The sequence below is a fragment of the Molossus molossus genome, unplaced genomic scaffold, assembly GCF_014108415.1.
Source record: "Molossus molossus isolate mMolMol1 unplaced genomic scaffold, mMolMol1.p scaffold_m16_p_18, whole genome shotgun sequence".
Lineage (NCBI taxonomy): Eukaryota > Metazoa > Chordata > Mammalia > Chiroptera > Molossidae > Molossus > Molossus molossus.
In genome coordinates, this window is record NW_023425353.1 from 37,358,872 (window position 1) to 37,379,286 (window position 20,415).

Sequence of the window (20,415 nt, forward strand, 5' to 3'; positions counted from 1 at the left end):
CTCTGATTATATTTTGGCATTGATGCCCTTTTATGTTAACATTGAAAAAAATCAAGTCAAGGTTTATGGTAAGTGAGGGCAGGGCCAGGTGGAGAGGTAGGATTTGCCTGAAATTGGGGTCCCTGAAACATATAATTATCACCCAAAACTTATTTCTTTTAAATCTGGGGTAATGGCCAAGTTACATTCTCAAAGCAACATCCACCCTAAGAAAGGGTGTTCTGCCCTTTCTGCAGGGCTCTGCGTACACCCTTATCCAACATCCTAAGTACCTTGATGTTTGCTCGTGGTCATACACTCTGTGGACCAGTCTTGGGGGATCACAGAGCTAACGAGTGTAGCAAACTTCGTCAGAGGACAGCTGGGGGTGCAGCCTGGCAGCGTGAGGGGATATGGCTCATGGTGAGTCTCATTCCGATAGAACATTTCTATGAAGTACTCCCTGGTGGAGGAAGGTAGAGGAGAGAGCTGTTAGTTCTGTTGTTGAACTGCCACTGAATTTCTTTCTACTTGGCCTGTAACCCATCCGCTGAGGGACTAGTAGCAGAATTTATGGGAATGAGTAGATTTTTACCGATTTACGGGTGGGAATGGGGAGGTTGGGGCAGTTGGGCCCAATCTGGAGGGTGGAAATGGGGTTTGGGTCTGGTTTGTTAGATAATCAGGGGCATAGGAGGTGGGGACCAGGACATTTAATCAGAGAAGCGGCTGAAAGGCCATGGATGGAGGAGTTGGGGGTGATTTGATGAGCCTTTGAGTAAGAATTGGGGGACAGGTGGGGTGTTGGGGTTTCTTTCTCCAATTCTTTTTCTTTTATGCTTCTCATTTGCTCCTTCCTTTTCTCTCTTTTCATCTCCCAGTATTTTTCAGTCTTTCTTCTGAGTGAATCTCTCTCCCCTCTCCATAACCAGGCCATAAACATTGAACTGAATGATACACAACATATGTGCTAAAATGTACAGCAGACACTTTATCAGAATTATACCTCAGAAAGAGGGAGTGGGGATACATTCTCTCATATGAAAGAGGGCTCTCTCCGTACTTGATTTAAAAAAACAACGTACCATTTGAGGAAGGTCCATGGGCCTAAACCAATCTCAATAAAGCTAGTATGAGGTGCTTGTTGAAGTCATTTGCCAAAGTGGCCGGAGAGAAATTCGAGTAGGATTTAGTGATTTTGAGGGTGGGTGGGTAGTAATCTTACAATCATTCCTTCTGGATACTGTTATAAACAAGCCTTTTAAAACGTCACTTTAAAAAGCTATATAAACAAGTATTCACTTATGAGATATGTTTTTAAAAACTTTCCTAATATTATGTGAATGAGCACTGATATTATGGGACAACTTTTCCAGAGACAGCATTTTTATCTCAAGATGATATGGCAAAGATGACCAGTCAAATCCTTCAAAATCTGTGATTCTCTTTCCACAGACTGGAGTTATGGCTGAGAAGTGACCACATTTCCCAGACCCCCTTGCAGCTCCGTGGGACCAAGTGGCCCATTTTCGCCAGTAGAATGTAAGTAGAATCATATGTGCCCCTTCTGGGCTGAGGTGGTTCGTAAGCAGGTTGCCTTCTCCACCCTCCTGTGCCTTCTGCAAGCTGCCAGCAGATGAGCACAGCACGCTGGAGAACCAGAGGTCCAAAAGGGGGAACCCTGGCTAGGAATCATCCTGTGGGGTTCACGCCGTGAGTGAGTCACCCCCTACTAGCCAGGGATGTCTACACTGTCAGATGAGTGAGAAATAAATCTCTGTGGGAGAACTTGAGGTTCATTTCTCCAGCAGCCAAAATTACTCTTATTAGTTAATATGTCTGGTAAAAAGTTTTAGGGGGTTTAAAATTGGGTCTAGTATGAAGATACAAGTTACAAAACTTTTGCATACAAAAGTTTGGATAAAACTGTTTCATAAAATGTGAAAGTGGAAAAAAGCAATTATTTTCAATTTAGTGAATTATTTAACATAGTATATGATTTTAAGTTTATGTACCTAACTAAAAATTAAATATTTTAAGAAAATAATTAAGCTAACAATAGCAATAATAATGACAAAACTCCAGGTCCAGTGATATTAATTTTGAAAAGCACCTCTTAGACACTTACCCCTTCTCAAGGTATAGTTCCATTATGTGGCAGGAAGCATAGGGAGGAAGAATTCCGTTGTAGACATCTAGCGCCACCTGTAGGCCACTCACAGTAGTGTCATGCTACAGAGATTTGAAACAATTTTTGATATTTACTTTCGGTTCAGATTTACATTCAATAGTTTTGTATTCAGCACTTGTAGAGCACCATGATGGTTTGTGATTCAGTTAAATTTCCCGTACCCCCAGTGACTTAGGAAGTAGAGAGGGGAAGAACTAACTTTGGTTAAGTGTCTGCTGTGTGCTAGGCAGTGAGATTTCCATACATATCCTTACTTCCATTTAAAAGATGAAGAAACAGACCCAGAGAAATTAAGTAACTTGCTTAATGTCATATAATCCCAAAATGATACAAAGTACATTTAAGCCAAGTCTTCTGATTCTTTCTCCATGCCTTTTCCTAGTAGCATCTGTGTTTTAGCTTGTGTCATTGCTTTTCATTAAATTTTAAAATATTTTGGGACACATTAATGCTAGTGTATAGTTTAGAATGATGTGTAATTTTAAAGTTTGAGAGGAATATATGAGGTCATAAATCTTTAGGGAGGATAAAATGTGAGGAAGTAGAGGGTGTAGCTTAAAAATAATTGTTCATGTTTACCCCAGAGTGGCTGGGAGGTGTAGGGGACTGGTTTTGCCACTGATTGATTATGTAAATTTTAGGAAATCCTCAACTTCCATATCCACCAATTGGGTATAACATTTGTTTGCCTAATCTATATTGCAGTGTACACATATTCAAAGGGGGTTAGAACCGGTTTACTAGAGAAAGAAATGGAGTTATAGATATATGACTTCCCAGAAGTCGTGTACATTGGAACTGGAAATCAGATTAGAACCTCGAGGAACTGGTGTAATCGACTTTTTAGGGCTTCCTCTCTCCGGGAAGCACTCCACTCCATGAACTCTTTCTCTAATCTAGACCATTTAGAACCCCTGATGATAAACAGAGTTCCCTGTATCTTCAATCACCTCTTCCATCTTCGCGCAGAATGAAAGCATGGCTTTCTCCAGCCAAATCCCATCTGCGAGATGCTCTGAGACAGTGGGTGAAAGGTCGAGTCAGCGTACTATGTCTAGTTTCCCTGCTCATCCCAGACTCCATGGATAGGCATTTCAGGGCATGGTCCCTGAAAACTCTCCTCCAGCTGTGTCTCTTTCCCTGTCTCCCCTGCTCCACAACGGAAATCTTCTCCCAGATCGCTCTCTTTTCTTTCTATACCCAAATGCAGCTCCAACTTCAAGCTGCAACTCTCTTCCCCTCTTCTACCTGTCCCTTTACCATCTGGAGTTTTCTACTCGGATGCCCCCTGGCGTTATGTGGTTGGTACGTTCACCTGGCCCATCACTGCTTCTGTTAATGGTTCCACCTTCCTTCCAGTCATGGATGCTTGAAATATTGCCTTTATCTGTGTCTTTACCTCCCACATCATTGCCCTCCACCCACATTCCACTTCATCACCAAGTCCTGTACATGCAGCGTGTCCTCTCCTGGTGATGCCCTGGTTTAGAGAAGAAGTGAGTGTTGTTCTTCTCCAAGAGACCAAAGCACTGGCTCGAATGGTGTTTCTACATAGCTTTGCATGGTGTTTCTGCCTATACTCATCTTGTCAGTGTCAGATTGCAAATTCCTCAAGGACCAGAATTATGAATTTAATGTTAAAAGGATTGAACAAGTATTTACCATCTACTGGGCAACAAGGCAATGATGATCAAGAAGACGAGGCCCCCACCTCCAACAGATCGCACACCCGAACAAATGGAGTGTGAGTGGAGACACAAATACTCACTGCAGAATACATGACCAGCTTTCTTTGGTTCATTGGCTGAGTTGCTCCCTTCATGTGATTGAGGATTTCACCAACCAGGACACCTTGAAGAAGACAGATCAACCATGGAGCTGGACCAAACATGGCCTTCTATTTTAGTTAATAATCTTTCAGTTAATTAATACTTGGTGACTTTTTCTGCCACGACTCTTAAGACTTAAGAAGAGAGGGAAAGAACTAATTTTGGTTGAGCATCTGCTGTGTGCTAGCAGCATGATCCACATACATTGTTTTACTGAAGCCTGGCTTGTACCCATCTACAGGTGAGGAAGTTGAGGCCCAGAGACATCAGTGACTCACACAGTTGGGGAAGGAGATTTGGAGGGCATGCCAGGATCCTACGGTGCCAGATTTTGTTAAAGCTCAAGTTAGGAGGCTGAGGAACTTGGAAGGGATTTCAGGTGGCTTTTTTCCAGACAGTTGTTGGCCAATGCTCTTCTCCAGGGCCGGCCTGGGATGAGCGCACGGCCTACACGTCTGTGCCTTCACCTCTCACTTCCACTGTCTGGCGGCCAGACCTGTTGGAGACCATGAGAGAAAGCAGCTCTCTGGTTGTCCTCCAGTTCATGGCCTGTTTCCTACGGACCATTTCTGCAGGCTCCCCTGGGTGTCACTATTAGGGGGGCATCCAGCGTCTTTAGCTTTAATGTGTCTTCATAGATGAGAGCTTCTACCCTCCACATTTGTTGCTCTTGACGTGGTACAAGGCAGGTGCACAACCCAGTCTCCATCCTGCTTGCAGACACGAAAGGCTGAGGGTACTTCCTGGTGCCAGGTGCTGTTCTGAGGACAGTGCCTCAGGGACTTCTGTCACCATCACCTAAAGACCCTTCGTGTCTCTGTGGGCGGCCTCTGTACTACACATGCACTCTCTTGTCTTGAGAATTATCAATTTTGTTGTTGTTGTTGTTTTTGGTATTGAGCAGGGCATTAATGTTAACAGACACATACTGAGCAGCTGCAGTGGGCCAGATACCTTGCTAGGTGAACCAGACATGTGTCCTGTCCTCAAAAACTCATGAAACAGTAAGAAGATACTTTGTTGGTCTGTGTACTAATAAGCACAATACAGAATAATTACAGAGGGAGGCAACCTGCTTTCTGTAGATGCTGGGACTTCTTAGATTAAGAATGAAAGAAGCTGGATGCTACATCTCCAATAGGTCTACATTTCTCTGTCCCAGGGAAGGCTGCCTTCAGGGACCCCTTTAGGGACTTTAGCTTCATCTTCAGGTCACCATGGTACTAAACCCTGAGGCCAAGTTTCTGTGAGTCATGACAGCCATCTTCAATCAACTTCTCCCTTGGAAGCAGGCAGCTTTGCAGTAGCCTTCAGTGTTGATAATGGAATGACATTAACTCTTGGTTGGGAGTGATTGTCTGCCTTGCCTTTGGAGAAACGAGGGGTAACTATCACAATTATCCCCAAGCTCTGGCATCCCAGTAACGATGTTTTATAGGAGGAGAAATGGAGACTCAGAGAGGTTCAGCGACTTGTCCAAGTTTACAGGACTGAACACAGGCTGAGTGGCTCTGAACCCAGCATGTCTTACTTCAAACCCTTGCTCTCCGTCATCAGGCCGTGTGGCAACATAACCTAGCTGCTGAGCTCCCTGTGGCATGATTGATTAAATCTGCAAAAACTGGACAGAATGCCACTGATCGGAAGACATGAATATCACTTCCCTCACTCTTGGGCCACAGCACGGATTGACAAACTTTTTCTGTAAAGGGCCAGATAGTAGGTGTTTTAGGCTTTGTGGTCCATATGGTCTGTCACAACTGTTCACTCTTGGGTGGACGCACAAAGGCAGCCATAGAAGCGATTTAAGAATGAGTGTGGCTGAGTTTCAATAACATTTTACCTACACACACACACACACACACACACACACACACACACACAGCGGAGGGCTGGATTTAGAAGGCAGGGTGTAGTCAACCCCGGGTCTAGAGCAAACAGGTTTCCATTCATATGAATATGACCAGCCATATAGTTCTAAATGAACTGTAAGGATTTTCTTGGTGTGTATAGAGGGAGGTGACCTGCTAGAGTTTGCTAATCTGTGCTGTGGCCCAAGAGTGAGGGAAGTGACATTTATGTCTTCCAATCAGTGGCATTCTGTCTAGTTTATGCAGATTTAATAAATGATGCCACAGGGAGCTCAGCAGCTAGGTTAAAAAAAAAGCAGCTTCTAAATGAACTGTAAGGATTTTCTTGGAGTGTGTGTAGTAGGGGGTTTGGGGGAGGATATTACCCAACAACATCACCCCTGAAATCAACTGATAGAACCTAATGTTTTGGCCAAGGTTGGAAGATGCTGGTCCAAGTCCTGATGTTCCCATGTGGCTCTTTGTCACCCAGACAATAAATACATGTTTTCCCTGCAGGATGGTGTCTTCATTCGACAAGCATGAAGCTGACAAGTCTCTCCTGCCTAGCCAGACTAGAGCAATAGGCTGAGCTTGTGTTTTGGCAGGTTTCACTCTGGAAACAATTTCCTGGCTTCTCAACAGCACTGGACTTCCTCCAGAAAAGAGGGCAGGTGCCTTCACGCGAGTGCGGTCTTCAGCAGCCAAAACTGAGAGGACACCTTAGGGAGGCCTCTAATAGTCAGCATCTAGTTTAATACACACATCAGATGGGAAAACTGAGACCCAGAGAGGGGAAGTCACTTCTGTGAAATACAATCTCTAGTTGCGAAAGGAAAAGAAGAAGAAGAAACGCGAGCAAGCTGCTAGGATAGAGCTGCCTTTGTTCATATCCAGACCTCTGCATCCATCAGTCGGCTCTTGTCCACTCCTGCCTGGAGCTTCCTGCTCTTTCCTTCACTGTGTCTTGCATCTCAAAAAGTGTTTCTGAAACTTTAATGTACACATGAGGTCCCTGTGGGTTTTTTTCAAAATGTGGATTCTGATTTGGTTGGTTTGGGGTGGGGCCTGAGATTCTGCATTTCTGGCCAGATGACAGGTGAGGATGCTGGTCCTTGGACTGCATTTTGAGTAGCAAGAGGCTGAATTCCTCAGCCCATAATGATTAGGTCGGAGGAAGGAAATCAAGAGTCCTGCCTCCACCATCTGGTGGGACTTGGTATTGAGTCAGTGCTGACACCTGGTGGTCAGAGCTCGAGGACGGCTGCGTATATAGCCAGTAAGGCCAGCTTTTACCCTCTGCATCGTTTTGTTGTTTAGTACGTAAGATTGGGCTCCTTCCTGGGCTCTGTCCTTACACACAGTCTGTATCCTGCCTGGTAATTTCCCCAACATACCAGATCCCATCAAAGACTTATCTCTGGATACCTTCCCTTCCCAAAAGGCAGGATCTTGCTGCTCATGCCCTTAGCATGGAACAAGGACTTGTATATTTGTCAGGTCTGCCTCTGTGCCATGCAATCAAGACTTCTGTACCAGCAGGACTGCAACGTGATCATGTCATTAATGACCACAGTCCTAAAGTATTTGCCACAAGCTACTTTGGACACCTCGTATGGAGTTGCTCTTGACCACCTGGACTTCATACCTCATTAGCTGTTCTGGTTATAGCTTCCATCCTTCTTTTTTGTAGCTATGATTGACTCATGTCCTGGCTAGTGATTTAAATTCCTTCTCTAGCTATGCAGCCGTGAGTAAACTTCTGCCCAGTCTGGTCCAACCACCAGGATGCTTTGTCTCTGTGAATTCTCCTGGGGTTCTGCTGAACTTGTCCTGACTCCCTGGTGAATAGAGTCTGGCCGTGGTTGGAGTCCTGTTGTGATTGTCCTGATTCCCTCAAACTGTCTAGAGTATATGACTCGAAACATCTCCTGTGGCATAGAATTGTTTCATTGTCATGTCAAGCTGACACAATGGACCTTCTCTTGCTCTTTGTCCTGTTTTAATGCCTACACCACCACCACCTGAACCCGACACACCCTTCAGTGTGCTGGCCTGCCTACCCGATGCCTTCAGAGGCCTCGGTGTCCATGCCCATCCTGCCTGGTCCCGGCTTCTTTCTTCCACCCACCTATCCTGGTTCTAAGGGCTTGGCATCCCCTTGCCTGTCTACCTTCATTATGATAAGATGTCTTTTGCTACGAAGGGCCATATCTAGCTGAGAAGAGGCATCACTGAGAAATATACTTTTTAACACCAGTGGAAAAATTTAAGGTGAGTCATAAGCTTGCCAATTGCAATAGGTATGAATCTACAGGGCATAATTAGCCTGCAAAATGTGTTTGATTAACTTTCGCAATTGCTAGCACCAAGGGTTTCGGGAAAACAGGCCACTTCTGTCATTGCCATCCACTTGAAAAATTCATCCTACAGGCCACTGGATGCAATGCTTTTCATGGGGCTCAGATACAAATCTTTGATTCTTTGACCTGAAGAGGATTAAAAGGATCATTTAGCGTTAGCCCAAAGATTTCATTTTCCAGACGGGAAAGGCCCAGAGTGGGTGATACTGATAATTATAATAACACATAATGTTTATTGTAAGCATATTATGTTCAGATAATGTTTGTGCTAAGCCTTTTGAATGTATTCATTCATTTTAATCCCTATGACCTATGAAGTGAATATCATAATTATCCCATTTTGCATAATAGCAATGAATATAGCAGAGGTTAAGTGACTTGTCCAAGGTCACATAGCTGATTGGTGATGGAACCAGGACTTAGACCTCTTATTTTACAAAAATGTACTTACCCCCCTGCAGTCTAGATTTCTCTTTCTGCTTGTGAATTCCATAGAGGGATAGGAGGGCCAATTCTGATAATTCTTTCAACTTAGTCATGGTGTCCCCTGTGGTCCAGGAGGGTAAAGTAAAATTGTGAATACCCTGCAGCAAAGAAAAAAGGAGAAAATGTGTATTTTTATTTCTGACTGTCCTCTTGGTTAACTTTTCATCATCTCTCACCCCATAAGAACGACTGGGTCCAGCCTTTCTCTTTTGTTTTTAAATATGTTTTTAGAGAGAGGGAGGAGGAGAGAGATAGAAACATGGATGTGAAAGAGACACATCGACTGGTTGCCTCCTGCACACCCTCTATCAGGGATCAAGCCCACAACCCGGGCATGTGCCCTGATTGGGAATCAAACTGGGACCTTTCAGTCCATGAGACAAAGCTAAATTCACTGAGCCACACTGGCTGGGCAAGGGTCCAGCCTTTCTTGTACTGCCATTTCTTTCTAGGAAAACTTTACTTTGTGATCAGTAGTGGTATTGATTTTTCAGAAGAAAAATTCGCAGAAACTAATTTGCCCCTTCCTATCAAGTCCATAGCTTTTGGTCTAACACTGGGTCAAAAAATGATTTGTATTTTGCAGAATAAGGGTGTGGTAGGGCAGGAATGTACTTTATTTGTTTATGAAAGGTTTAGACATTTTTTTTTAATCCTCACCCAAGGATTTATCTTCAGATAGAGTGGGAGGGAGGAGTAGGGGGACAGAGAGAAACATCGATGTGAAAGAGATACTTTGACTGGTTGTCTCCCGCAAGACCCCGACCAGGGCTGGGACCAAACCGCAACTGAGGTACGTGTCCTTGACTGGAATCGAACCCGCGACTCTTTGGTCCATGGGCTGACGCTCTAACCGCTGAGACATACCAGCCAAGGTGGTTTAGATATCTCTTTATTAACTTGAGGGGAAGGTAAAGCTGACAGGGTTAGATGATGTTTCCTTAAAAGCTGAATGAGTGGCCTAAGGGGATGGATTGGGAAGGTAATATAGTTCTAGAGCCTTTACTAATATACTGTGCTCCCATCAGCTTCTGGTTCACGGACTCTCCAGGAAAGCCCGCACCTTGCACACCGTAGGCATTTGGTGATCCTTGTTAAATTGATGGCTGAACTGAGAAGCAGGGCAGGTAGAGACCTTGTGCCAATATTTATTATCGGCCATGAAGAGTTAATTAAGATTGCCCAAATTTCAGAGGCAGGAGAGAGGGAGAGGGAGAGAGAGAGAGAGGAGAGCGAAGAAAAGCGAGGAAACAAGAAAGAGTTGAGAAAGGACCACAACCATGACCACATTATGGAACAGCTCAGATCCAAGTGTAGTAAGGAAGAAAGGAGAAAAATCAAGACTGGAACTACAATGTGGGCTTTTCTCTCCACTGAAGAGTGTTTTATAAATAGGCTAACATACTTTCCTTGAAACAGCCGATGAAAAAGTAAGACGATTGGGAAAGTAGTGTGTGCTCCGGCCAATGAACTCTGACATGGAGGGGGGCGAGCTGTGTTATCTGTTACTGAGATGGAACTATAAAAGTAATTGCTGCTCTCCCAGACACTCATGATGATTGTAAAATCAGAAGTGGATCTGAGTTGTGTGCGTGGTCAGAATTTGGCCCACAGTTCAGTGAACTGGTTGGGAAACAAGGGCTGTGGAATACTCCTGTTGGCCAGCAGGTGGAGCATGGTGAGTGAGAACCGCTCTGTGTGTGTGTGTGTGTGTGTGTGTGTGTGTCCTTGAAAAACTCAATAGTTAATTTAGCTACAAAAGTTACTTTGTTTTCATTATAGGGCAAGGAAGAGATCCTTTCTTGATAAGCCATTTTCAATAGCCTGACTTAAAGTGGGTTTGCTTGTTTTTATATCCAGAAATCAGATAATTTTTTTCTCTTACTGTACCATAATATTGAGTTTAAAATCCTTGACAGCACCTAGCATTCCCGAGTGACTGAAAAATAAGTGAAAAGGCATAGAAGAAAAGCAATTTTCTAAAGGGTGAAAATGCAAATAATGGTGAGAAGAAGTCAGAATGTTCAATATAAAGACCTTCTGTATAATATATAATATAAGTATATATTATATACTTATGTATATGATGTATAATATAAGGAAGGCTTGCCCTGCCCAGTTGGCTCAGCGGTTTGAGCGTCGGTCTGCGGTCCTGAGAGACCCGGGTTCGGTTCCCGCTAAGGGTGCGTACTTCAGTTGCAGTTTGTTCCTGGCCCTGGTTGGTTGTGCAGATGGCAGCCACTCGATGTGTCCCTTTCACATCTCTCTCTCTCTCTCTCTCTCTCTCTCTCTCTCTCTCTCTCTCTCTCTCTCTCTCCTTCTCTTTCCCTCCCACTCTACCTGAACAAAAAATGGAAAAATGTCCTCGGGTGAGGATAAAAAATATATATATATGTGTGTATATATATATACATATATATATATATATGGAAGGCTTGAATCATGTTGCAATGTCAAAGAAAGTATAAGTAATGCATCTGCAAAAAAGCAAGAGAACATGTATTAATCTATTTCAAAGTAGGCATAAGTCAAAATCAGATTGCAAGTTAATTTTTAATATATATTTTTTCTTTTACCTCACAATATAAAGGGTCGTAGACTCTACTCCAAATTCCGAAAAGGTCCTTGCCACGGTATCCTGAAAGTTTTGGCAACATTTCTATAAAATCCTGAAACACATACAGAGGGGAATAAATTTCTCCACCAGGGTTTCTCAGTGTTGACATTACTGACATTTGGGCTGGGTAACTCTCTGTTGTGAGGGGCTGCTCTACATTTTATAGGATGTTTAGCAGTATCCCTGGCATCTACCCACTAGATGCCAGCATCATCCCTAATCTCTCAGTCATGACAAGCCAAATGTCTCGACATCGCCAAATGTTCTCTGTGAGGCAGTTTACCCTCACTGAGAGCTGCTATTCTTTACAGAAAAGTGTGCCAGTAATACTGTCTATGAAAATGCCAACCCAAAGATTTTCACAAATCCTAATTGATTGTTTCTCATTATTACATTAAGAATGTGAGCAAATGCTGGCTTCCAGCCACATGCTCCTGGTTTGTCCTGGAATCAGACTGACGTGCACCGCCTGGAAGTTCTTTTTGGAAGCGGGTTACATATAACTCACATAGTGGCCAAGGTGAGAAGGGAAAGCAGGTCCCAGGCCAAAGTACCCCAGGCAACGCAGCAGAAACAGGACCCGGTATCTGGCTGTAAGTGTGAAATTTGCATGGGATGCAAACATTTCTCTAGGTTCTGTAGTATTCTCAGATTGTCACGATAATGAGACCCGCTGTTCAGCTCTCTGCCTGATGAAGTTAGCAGCGGTTTCTGGGAAGCACTTTGGAAGATATTGTTTGTCTGATGGATAAATTTGCTAGGAAAATATAGTTTGCCAATATGAACCCAAGGATATTTCTATAAAATAAATAGCATTTAACTAGATGAAGCTACCCAAAGCTCACTCATCGTAAGAGAGAAGTACTACAGCACGAGCCGTATAATAGTGGTGATACTGTGCTTCCCTGCCTCATGCCTGATTTTAGAGGAGATGCTTCTAGAGATACCATTTTTCACTTAACAGATCGGAAAATATCCCTAAGTTGTCCACACTGTTGGCAAGACTGTGGAGAAATAGGTATTCTTCTTTTTTTTTTTTTTTTAATCTTTATTGTTGAAAGTATTATAGGTGTCCCTCTCTTTTCCCCCATTAACCCCCTCCTCTCCATTCCTACCCCCTCCTGCCTTTGAAATATGTACTCTTGTGCATTGCTGATAAGAGTAGAAATTGGTATTCCTCATTTGTGGGTAAGTTGGTAATATTTAAAATTGCTTCAGAATTTTACTTCTGGGAAAATTTTTGTGATATTCTTGTGAAATTCCTTATATGCACAAGATATTCAGGACTGTAAAAACAAAAGATTGGAAATGACTCAGATTTCCATCAACAGAGACTGGTAAAATAAATTATGGTATGACCATAAATTCAGATATACAGTAATAAAAAATAAGAAGAGAAAACTATGTATAAATATAGAAGTAATTCCAAAATATTTTGTAAAATAAACAAAAATAAATGAACAGACAAAAAAACCCAGGTGTCTAATCCTGTAAACAGCATAACACTTTTGTCTACTAAAAGGGGAAACTACCAGAATATATTCATATTTCTTTGCATATGAATAAGGAAACTACGCGATTGCATAAGGAAACACTGCCAGCAGTTACTTGAGGGGTCATTGACAGACTTTCCACTGTATTCCTTTATATATATATTGGAACTGTGGAAATGTATTACAGATTCAAAGTATTATTTTTTAAAGTCCCAGACCCTCAGTCTCCCAATAATACAGATCTTTTTATTTATTTATTTTTTTATCCTCACCCAAGGACATTTTTGCATTTATCTTCAGATAGAGCTGGAGGGAGGGAGGGGGGAAGAGAGAGAAACATCAATGCAAGAGACACATCTAGTAGCTGCCACCCACCCGACCCCAACTGGGGCGGAGACAAACTGCAAGCAAAGTACGCGCCCTTTGCGGGAACTGAACCTGGGACTCTCTGGTCTGCAGGCTGATGCTCTGATCGCTGAGCCAAACTTGCCAGGGCAATACAGGTCATTTTAGACTTGCATTTATGCTGAGGCAGCCACATCCTTTCTCCTGGTTCCTCTCAGGGACATGGGTAAAAGATTCAAAAGGGACTGGCTTCTTTACTGGCTTGTGGCCCCAGCACAGCGCTGGGGACCAAGTTGTGATGACTTGGTCTGACAACAGTCTGACTCATTGCCATAACCAGCCACCGGCAGACACCGTCCACCCGCGCTCGTAAGAAGCTGCAGCTTCGTCCTTTGTCTTGGCCCTCACACTCAAGCACACCACAACATGACTCTATTTTTTAACCTGATAAGGATGAAGCCTCTTCTGTAATTCCTCCGATTTCAAAGTCTCGATCTGAAGTTCTTGAAAACGGGGGCAGTTCCTGAAAGGCAGGTATAGCAACTGGGGACAAAGGAAAAACCATAAAACCTTTATTAGTCAGAAGTTCACTAAAGAAAGCTGCAGCCATGTTTTAAACAGTAGGGGCAAAGAGATCTTAATAAGAGATTTAGTAAGTGTTTTGAGCTGAATGGAAATTTTAAAATTGAGGGGAAAGAGGTAAATGGTCTGCTGGTCTTAAGTAGTAGGATATGTACCCGGAACCGAAAACCTTTTTATTGTTTTATTTTTTATGACCTTGCCTAAATAGGACTGTGCTCTGTGCTGTTGGTAAATATTCACACCTCTGGTTTTCCATGTGAAATAATAACCACTATCTTGCTTTCTTCCCTACCCGTTTTATTTCTGGATGTACATGAGTACAGAGAAATGAATTAGAGGTTCTGGAAAGAATCTTGAGAGATCAATTAACCATTCATTGACTTAATTCTTGCAAATTTGCAGATATTAAAATAAGGGCACAATAGAAAATATATTTAATGACCTATTACGAGGACAAAGCGATCATGCTAAATGAGTTCAAATCCAATGATCTTTTGTAACTATAAGCTACAGGTTGGTGGGTCCTGAGTTTATTACGTTGCTCTTTCTATGGCTAGTCCTGCATCTTCAGCCTCGGTGGATGTCACTACTTGGATGATTCTCTTCTTCCTCAAATATAATATGTACAAGGCTGAACTCAACTTCTTCATTTTTAACCATTTCCTCCTTGCGATCTCTCTACTTCTGCCAATGGCAAAATTTATCACCTGCTTTAGAGACGCATCACTTCTGCTTGCTGATTTCAAAATACTTCCAGAAGAGACCCTTTTCTTGATCATCATTGTCCCTTTCCAGTCCAAATCACCCTACCTGTGTTTCAACCACTCTGAGGGCTGTTTGGTCACATTTCATTCTGCAGGAGCAGCTCCACTAAATCCTTTTTATTTTATTTTTGTAAACACGAATCATTTTAAAGGCTCAGTCAGATCATGCCATTCTGTGGTTTATAACCTTCATTGACTTTCCATCTTTCTTGGAACAAAACCCAAACCATCGTTAGCCGCTGGTGGCTGCTCGGCCTGGCTTTCCGGTTGCTGTCCTTTCTCACTCCTCCCCAGCCACATGGGCACCTTCTTGCTGTCCCTTGAACACCAGGCTTGAGTTCTCTGAAGATTGTTCCCTGCTTGCGACACCCACCCCCCACTGACTCCCACCCTGGATTTTCTGATCATCCCACCCCAGCCACCACTGCATTGCTTTGCTTTATTTCCTTCTGGGAGCTCGTTGCCATCTGAAATTATTTTATATTTCCTTATTATCTATTTCCTATAAAATATAAACTCGAGGACAACCAGGATCTTGATGATCTTGTCCACTGCTGTGTTGTCAATGCCTGGAACAGCGCCTGGCTTATTAGTAGCTACTGTGAAAATATTTTTTAAAAAAAGATAAGTTGCTTCCTGCCTGTCCTTTCTGATTCTGTGTTTCACTTGTCTTACCTGTCTTTCCTTCCCCTACAGTCTTTATCATGTAATTTCAGCTTCATGTCTTTATTGCTGAATTGCTTCAACAGTTAGTCTTAGAGGCTCCAGTATCTTTTTCAGTATCTTTGAGACAAATGCCCCAAAGCGCCACTCGTCGTGTGTGTGTGTGGTACTGAAGAAGGCATGCTTTAAAATTTTTTTCATGTAATTTTATTTTTCAATCACAGCTGACATTCTGAAGAAGATGAACTTTTATATCTACTGCTTTACATCTGAATTCCCTTGCATGGCTTTCAAGTTTTTCCACAGTTAGAAGTGACACTGTTGAGGGAAAAAGCACGGGACAGTTCACTTTAAGGTGTTGGTTTTAATGAATGATTTCACCTTTCTAGACTTTAGTTTCCTCATTCCACATATTGAAAGAATCAGGCTGAAAACATATAGAATAATACCTAAACACCCATCCAGCATTTTGCATTTTACAAAAATTTTTTCCATTTCTTCACTAACTTGGTTTTCTTAAATCACTGTGAAGAAGTTAGGTGGGTACTGTTGTTCCCATTTTACAGAAACGGAAACTGAGGTGCAGGGAGGTTACTCAAGGCCAAGTGTCTGAAGAAGCTGGCTCTCAGACCTAGGTTTTCCCAGCTTCAATCTAGCCCTCCTTTTACAGGCCACTGTCTTTCAGCCTCACGATTCCTTCTGGCTATTAAATGTGGATTCTCTAATCTTTACCCAACATAGTGTCATTATTTCTAAATATGACAGAAGTAATCTATATTTGCTCGCAGCCATGCGTTCCGGCTGCCTTCCTCTCTTTCCTACCCCTCCTCCAGGTCTGCGTCCAGTTCTCACTCTCTCCATGAAGACTTGAGTGAATGATGAACTGCCCCTTGGTAGCTCCATGTACATCTCATTCTCTGAATTCCTTCAGCACATAGAGCTTGTATTTGAAATCACTGCTCACCATCTTGTATTGTAGTCGGCACATTTCACACACGCAAATCTTTTTTCATAAAATGGATTATAAATGAATAAAAAAACCTGGCCTCATATTTCTCTATGGCATTTAGCACAGCTCTGGGAATTACTTTGTGTTGACTGATTGATTTTATTAGATTTCTTAGTTGGCGTTAGAGAACTGTTTTCCTCTGAGTGAGCAGGGAGCTGGAAGCCACAGGTAGATCATCTCACCCGTTTCTCTCTTCTTCTCCCTCATTCTCCCTGTTGTTTCTTTTTCTTTTTCTTCTTCTTCCTCTTCTAATAGCACCTGTATTCCCTTTCCTATTTAATTTCATTACTATCTTTCAGAATTCAGGGTTTAACAGCTACCTTGGTTCACCGTGGCTAAATTTGGGGATGCTGTCCAGTCTTTAAGCAGAAAAGGTTGTATTAAAAGTGACTTTCTTTTTCTTTTTGGAAGAATATATTCACAAACTCCTAAGAACACTGATAATCATCATACTTCATTCCTGATTATGTGATGGAAAGAGGCATAAATAAATAACCCTGTCTTTTTAGGAAACAGCAGAAAAATTGGTTGGAGTAGATTTACCTAGAGTGAGGTTGACAGGGTTGGATTGCTTCTACAGAGCATTTTGGGAAAAATTTTCAAGTCACCAGATGCAGCAATTAAGTCAAACTTCTAGGAGCATCAGCAAGGCAAAGAGGATAGTAACCTACCCCAGGGGTCACTGGGGAACAGTCTGGGTCCACTGGTCACGCCAAGCCTCAGCCATAGAGAGATGAGATGGTCATGCTTTTAATGTGGCTGCAGGGGAATTAGAAAGATTTCTTGTCCCTTCATATAATCTTAAATTCTACGCCTGGGAGATTAGTTAGATTGATTTATTACTATTAAAAAATAGCAATTAAAAAAAATTAGCAATTCTTCTGAAAAGGTTGAAGAGTTCTTAATCAGTCCCACCTAGTGTAAATAAATTTGAGAATTCCTCTCAAAGCAGCTTGCGTCACAGTACTAGTTCTCAGACTTGGCTGTCCGCCGGAATCACTCAGGGAGATTATTTAAGAAACAGTGATGCCAGAGATTCTGCTTTGTTATGGAGAGCACCCTGGGCATCAGGAGTTTAAAGAAATCATCAGGTGATTCTGATATGCAGCTAAGTTCGAGAACCATGAGTTTAGAGAGAAGAAAGGTGCTCTGGAATTGCCTGGTTCCAGTGGTGATGCTTACCAGTTGTGTGACTTTGGGTCCATTTTGTTTAACTTCTCTAAGCACTTATTTCCCTGGCTATCAAAGGAGAAAAATAAGATTGTCCATTCAAAGTTGTTAGGAAAGGTAAATGCAATGATACATGTAGAGTGTTGGGTACTGATTATATACTCAACTCTTTCTGTTTTTTCCTACCTAGAAATGGGAGGAAAAGGCCGAACACTGGGATCCGTGTGTGTGTGTGTGTGTGTGTGTGTGTGTGTGTGTGTGTGTGAAGACAGACAGGGACAGATTGCCCAAAGTTGAAAAGAGTGGCAAAGCAAAATAGATGATAAAGATCCAAAGAGAAATTCTGTTCCCACTCTCTCTTGCCTTGGGATTTCCACATCCTACATTATCCTTTACACATTTATTTAGGAAAGAAGTCTGCACAGCTCAAGGAAAGTCCAGACTCCCAAATCCACAAGTACTGAGAAACCTGCCTTCTTCCTTCCAGCCCCAATAGACTCTCCTGGTGTTCCCAGAATACTGACCCGATCTTCAGAAAGAGGGACTGTGTGCACCGGGATGGGCTGCCAGGGGAGGTTGGGGTTCCAGATGCTGGTACCCTCCGGGGGAAACAGGGCTGCAAGGTTTGTCATAGCACTCATCAAAGTCCGGTCAATGTCTGTGCTTCGAACATAAATCTAGAGTAGGAAAATCAAAGCAGAATCCAACTGAGGAACTGTGTTTTTTTCCTGTGCAGCTAATATCTGAGAAAGGACAGGATACCCACACCAAAATAGTAGCCGACATTGTGATAGCATCATCATCATTATATCTATTATGGAAGAGAGAGTATTATGAGCACAACATGCTATGAAACAACTGGTATGCCAATAGTTGAATTAACAAGAGACTAATTGAGTGGTGGCTACTTGCCATTACATGCCAAGCTAAAGTAGTTATCATAGGTGTCCATAAAGTTTTGAACTTACTCATATTCATAATTTTTTAGGAACAAAATATTTGCATAAAGAGTACATTTCTAAACAAGACATCTGACTTGCATAAATTCCTTGGGAAACAGGCAAAACTCTTAGAAATGCAAGATCATGTTAAATTTTTTCAGAGGGACAAGGTTCCTACTTTTAGCTCCCCAACTTGCCTGTGGATGTTTATAGGACTCATTCAAGAACTTTCCATATCTTTTCCTTATATACTGTCCAAGTTCATAATGCTGCTCCATGCCCAGCTGGAGGGAAAGAAAAGCAAACATTACTGAAAGTAAGTCCTGTGACTCTTATAGATGTACCTCATCTCTCCTCATTAAATGAATGAACAATGTTAATAGTTCCACAACAACAACAACAACACATTTTAATATGAAAACAAGAAGCTGTAATTTTTAGTCATGACTCCCTGAGAAAACTCTTTACCTTCATTAGCACTTAACATAAAGCCTTGCATAGTTAATAGTTGGTGATGAATCTGGTTTATATAAATAATTTATCTCTGGTGTAGTAGAGCATTCAGTGGTGATCTTTGCTAGCAGAACATTCAGAGGGCTCATTGACCACTTAGGAGGTTGGTGGAAGAAATTCCACCATCTGTTAAGAGGTTGGATTTGATGAATCTGAAGGTCACTTTAAACCTCTGGGTGCAATATTTTATTATTTGTACCGTTTATTTATGCCTGGTGCATGAAAAAACTAGAGCCCATTACTCAAAGTATTGCCTGTGGATCAGGAGTATTAGCATCTTAGGAGTACGTTAGAAACCAAATTCTTGGGCCCCACCTACTTTGGAGATGAGCTGAGGAATGTTTTTTAACAAGTTCACTGTGATTCTGATGGCCAGTAATCATTAAGAAGCATTACTTTAGCTTAATGATCCCCAAGCATTACTGTGCATCAGAAGCAAAATTTATCTAGGAATGCTTCTTAAATGCAGATTCCTCAGCATTTTCCCCAGAGATTTCTGCTCATTAAATCCTGGGTGTAGCCCTGGAATCTGCATTTAAACAAGTGCTCTGCGGGATTCAGATCCATGCAGTAGAGCACCATGCTTTGAGAAACACTGCATTCAACTCTGTCTCTAATTCAGAGCTTTCTCGGAGCTTCAGGAGTCAAAGAGGATGTGGTCACGTTGGCTTCTGCTTGGACCCACTTGCTCATTTACTTGTCACTCCTGGCCAACCACGATCATCACCACCCTTCTAGAATGTGGAAGAAGGTGGAAAAGGAGTAATGTATGGGTTGAGGTTTGTGAGTTTCCTGGATAAGGTGGGTAGCTGAATAAGCTGGTACTATGGGTCGAATTGTTGTTCTAACTTACTACTGACTTTTGAGGAAATAGTCATTTTCTATGGGGCAATGGTTTCAGACTTTACCATGCACAGAATCACCTGGAGGATTCATGAAAACAAAGATTCACGGGCTTCCAGCCCAGAGTTTCTGGTTTAGCAGGTGGGGCTAAAGAATTTATAGTTCTATCAAGTTCCCAGGTTAGTGATGTTGCTCATCCAGGAACCACGCTTTGAGAACCACTGATCTATAAAGCCATCACTTGTCTTTATATAGATTGGAAGTCCCTGGTCAAGGGCAAGATTTTCACTCGAGAACCTGCTACTTCAAGAGTGTCCATGTACCAACACCATTGGTATCACCTGGAAGTAAGTTAGAAATGCAGAATCCCAGGTCCCATGTCAGACCTGAGTAATTAGAATCTGCATTTTAACAAGATCTCTAAATGATTCCTTTGCACTTGGAAGCTTGAGAAACACTGCTGTAGGAGAATCTGATGGTTTGTCAAGAAACTCTCAGATGAAGAAGACAGATCCCACAGTCTCCAAATATCTTTTGGTCTTACTGGAAAAGCACAGCAAGGGAACAGGAGTCTATATAGAACCATAGCTATTAAGAAGTGGTCCTGAATTGTTGTAACATCTCTTATTCGAGAAGCCACAAGTTGGTTAGGCTATGGTGGGAAGAGGTCTGACCCAGGAGCCAGAAGACGTTTCCTCCCCTATTAAACATTGTAGTTGGTTTAGGGCAGTCATTCTCAGCTTTGGTTGCACATTAGAGTAAACTGATCTCAAAATC

At 42.3% G+C, this 20,415-nt stretch overlaps 1 protein-coding gene across 2 annotated transcripts in view; it reads right to left on the minus strand.

Annotated features, from left to right (window-relative positions):
• The window catches only part of ACP3 (acid phosphatase 3), a 44,315-nt gene that overhangs the window by 13,194 nt on the left and 10,706 nt on the right, over positions 1–20,415 (minus strand). For both annotated transcript variants that reach the window (XM_036267133.1, XM_036267134.1), the window contains exons 3-10: positions 18,480–18,566; positions 17,866–18,018; positions 13,598–13,696; positions 11,275–11,367; positions 8,664–8,796; positions 3,939–4,021; positions 2,108–2,211; positions 273–442 (exon numbers count right to left, since the gene is read on the minus strand). In XM_036267133.1, coding sequence (XP_036123026.1) covers positions 273–442; positions 2,108–2,211; positions 3,939–4,021; positions 8,664–8,796; positions 11,275–11,367; positions 13,598–13,696; positions 17,866–18,018; positions 18,480–18,566 — 922 coding nt within the window. The remainder of the gene's footprint in view (positions 1–272; positions 443–2,107; positions 2,212–3,938; positions 4,022–8,663; positions 8,797–11,274; positions 11,368–13,597; positions 13,697–17,865; positions 18,019–18,479; positions 18,567–20,415) is intronic.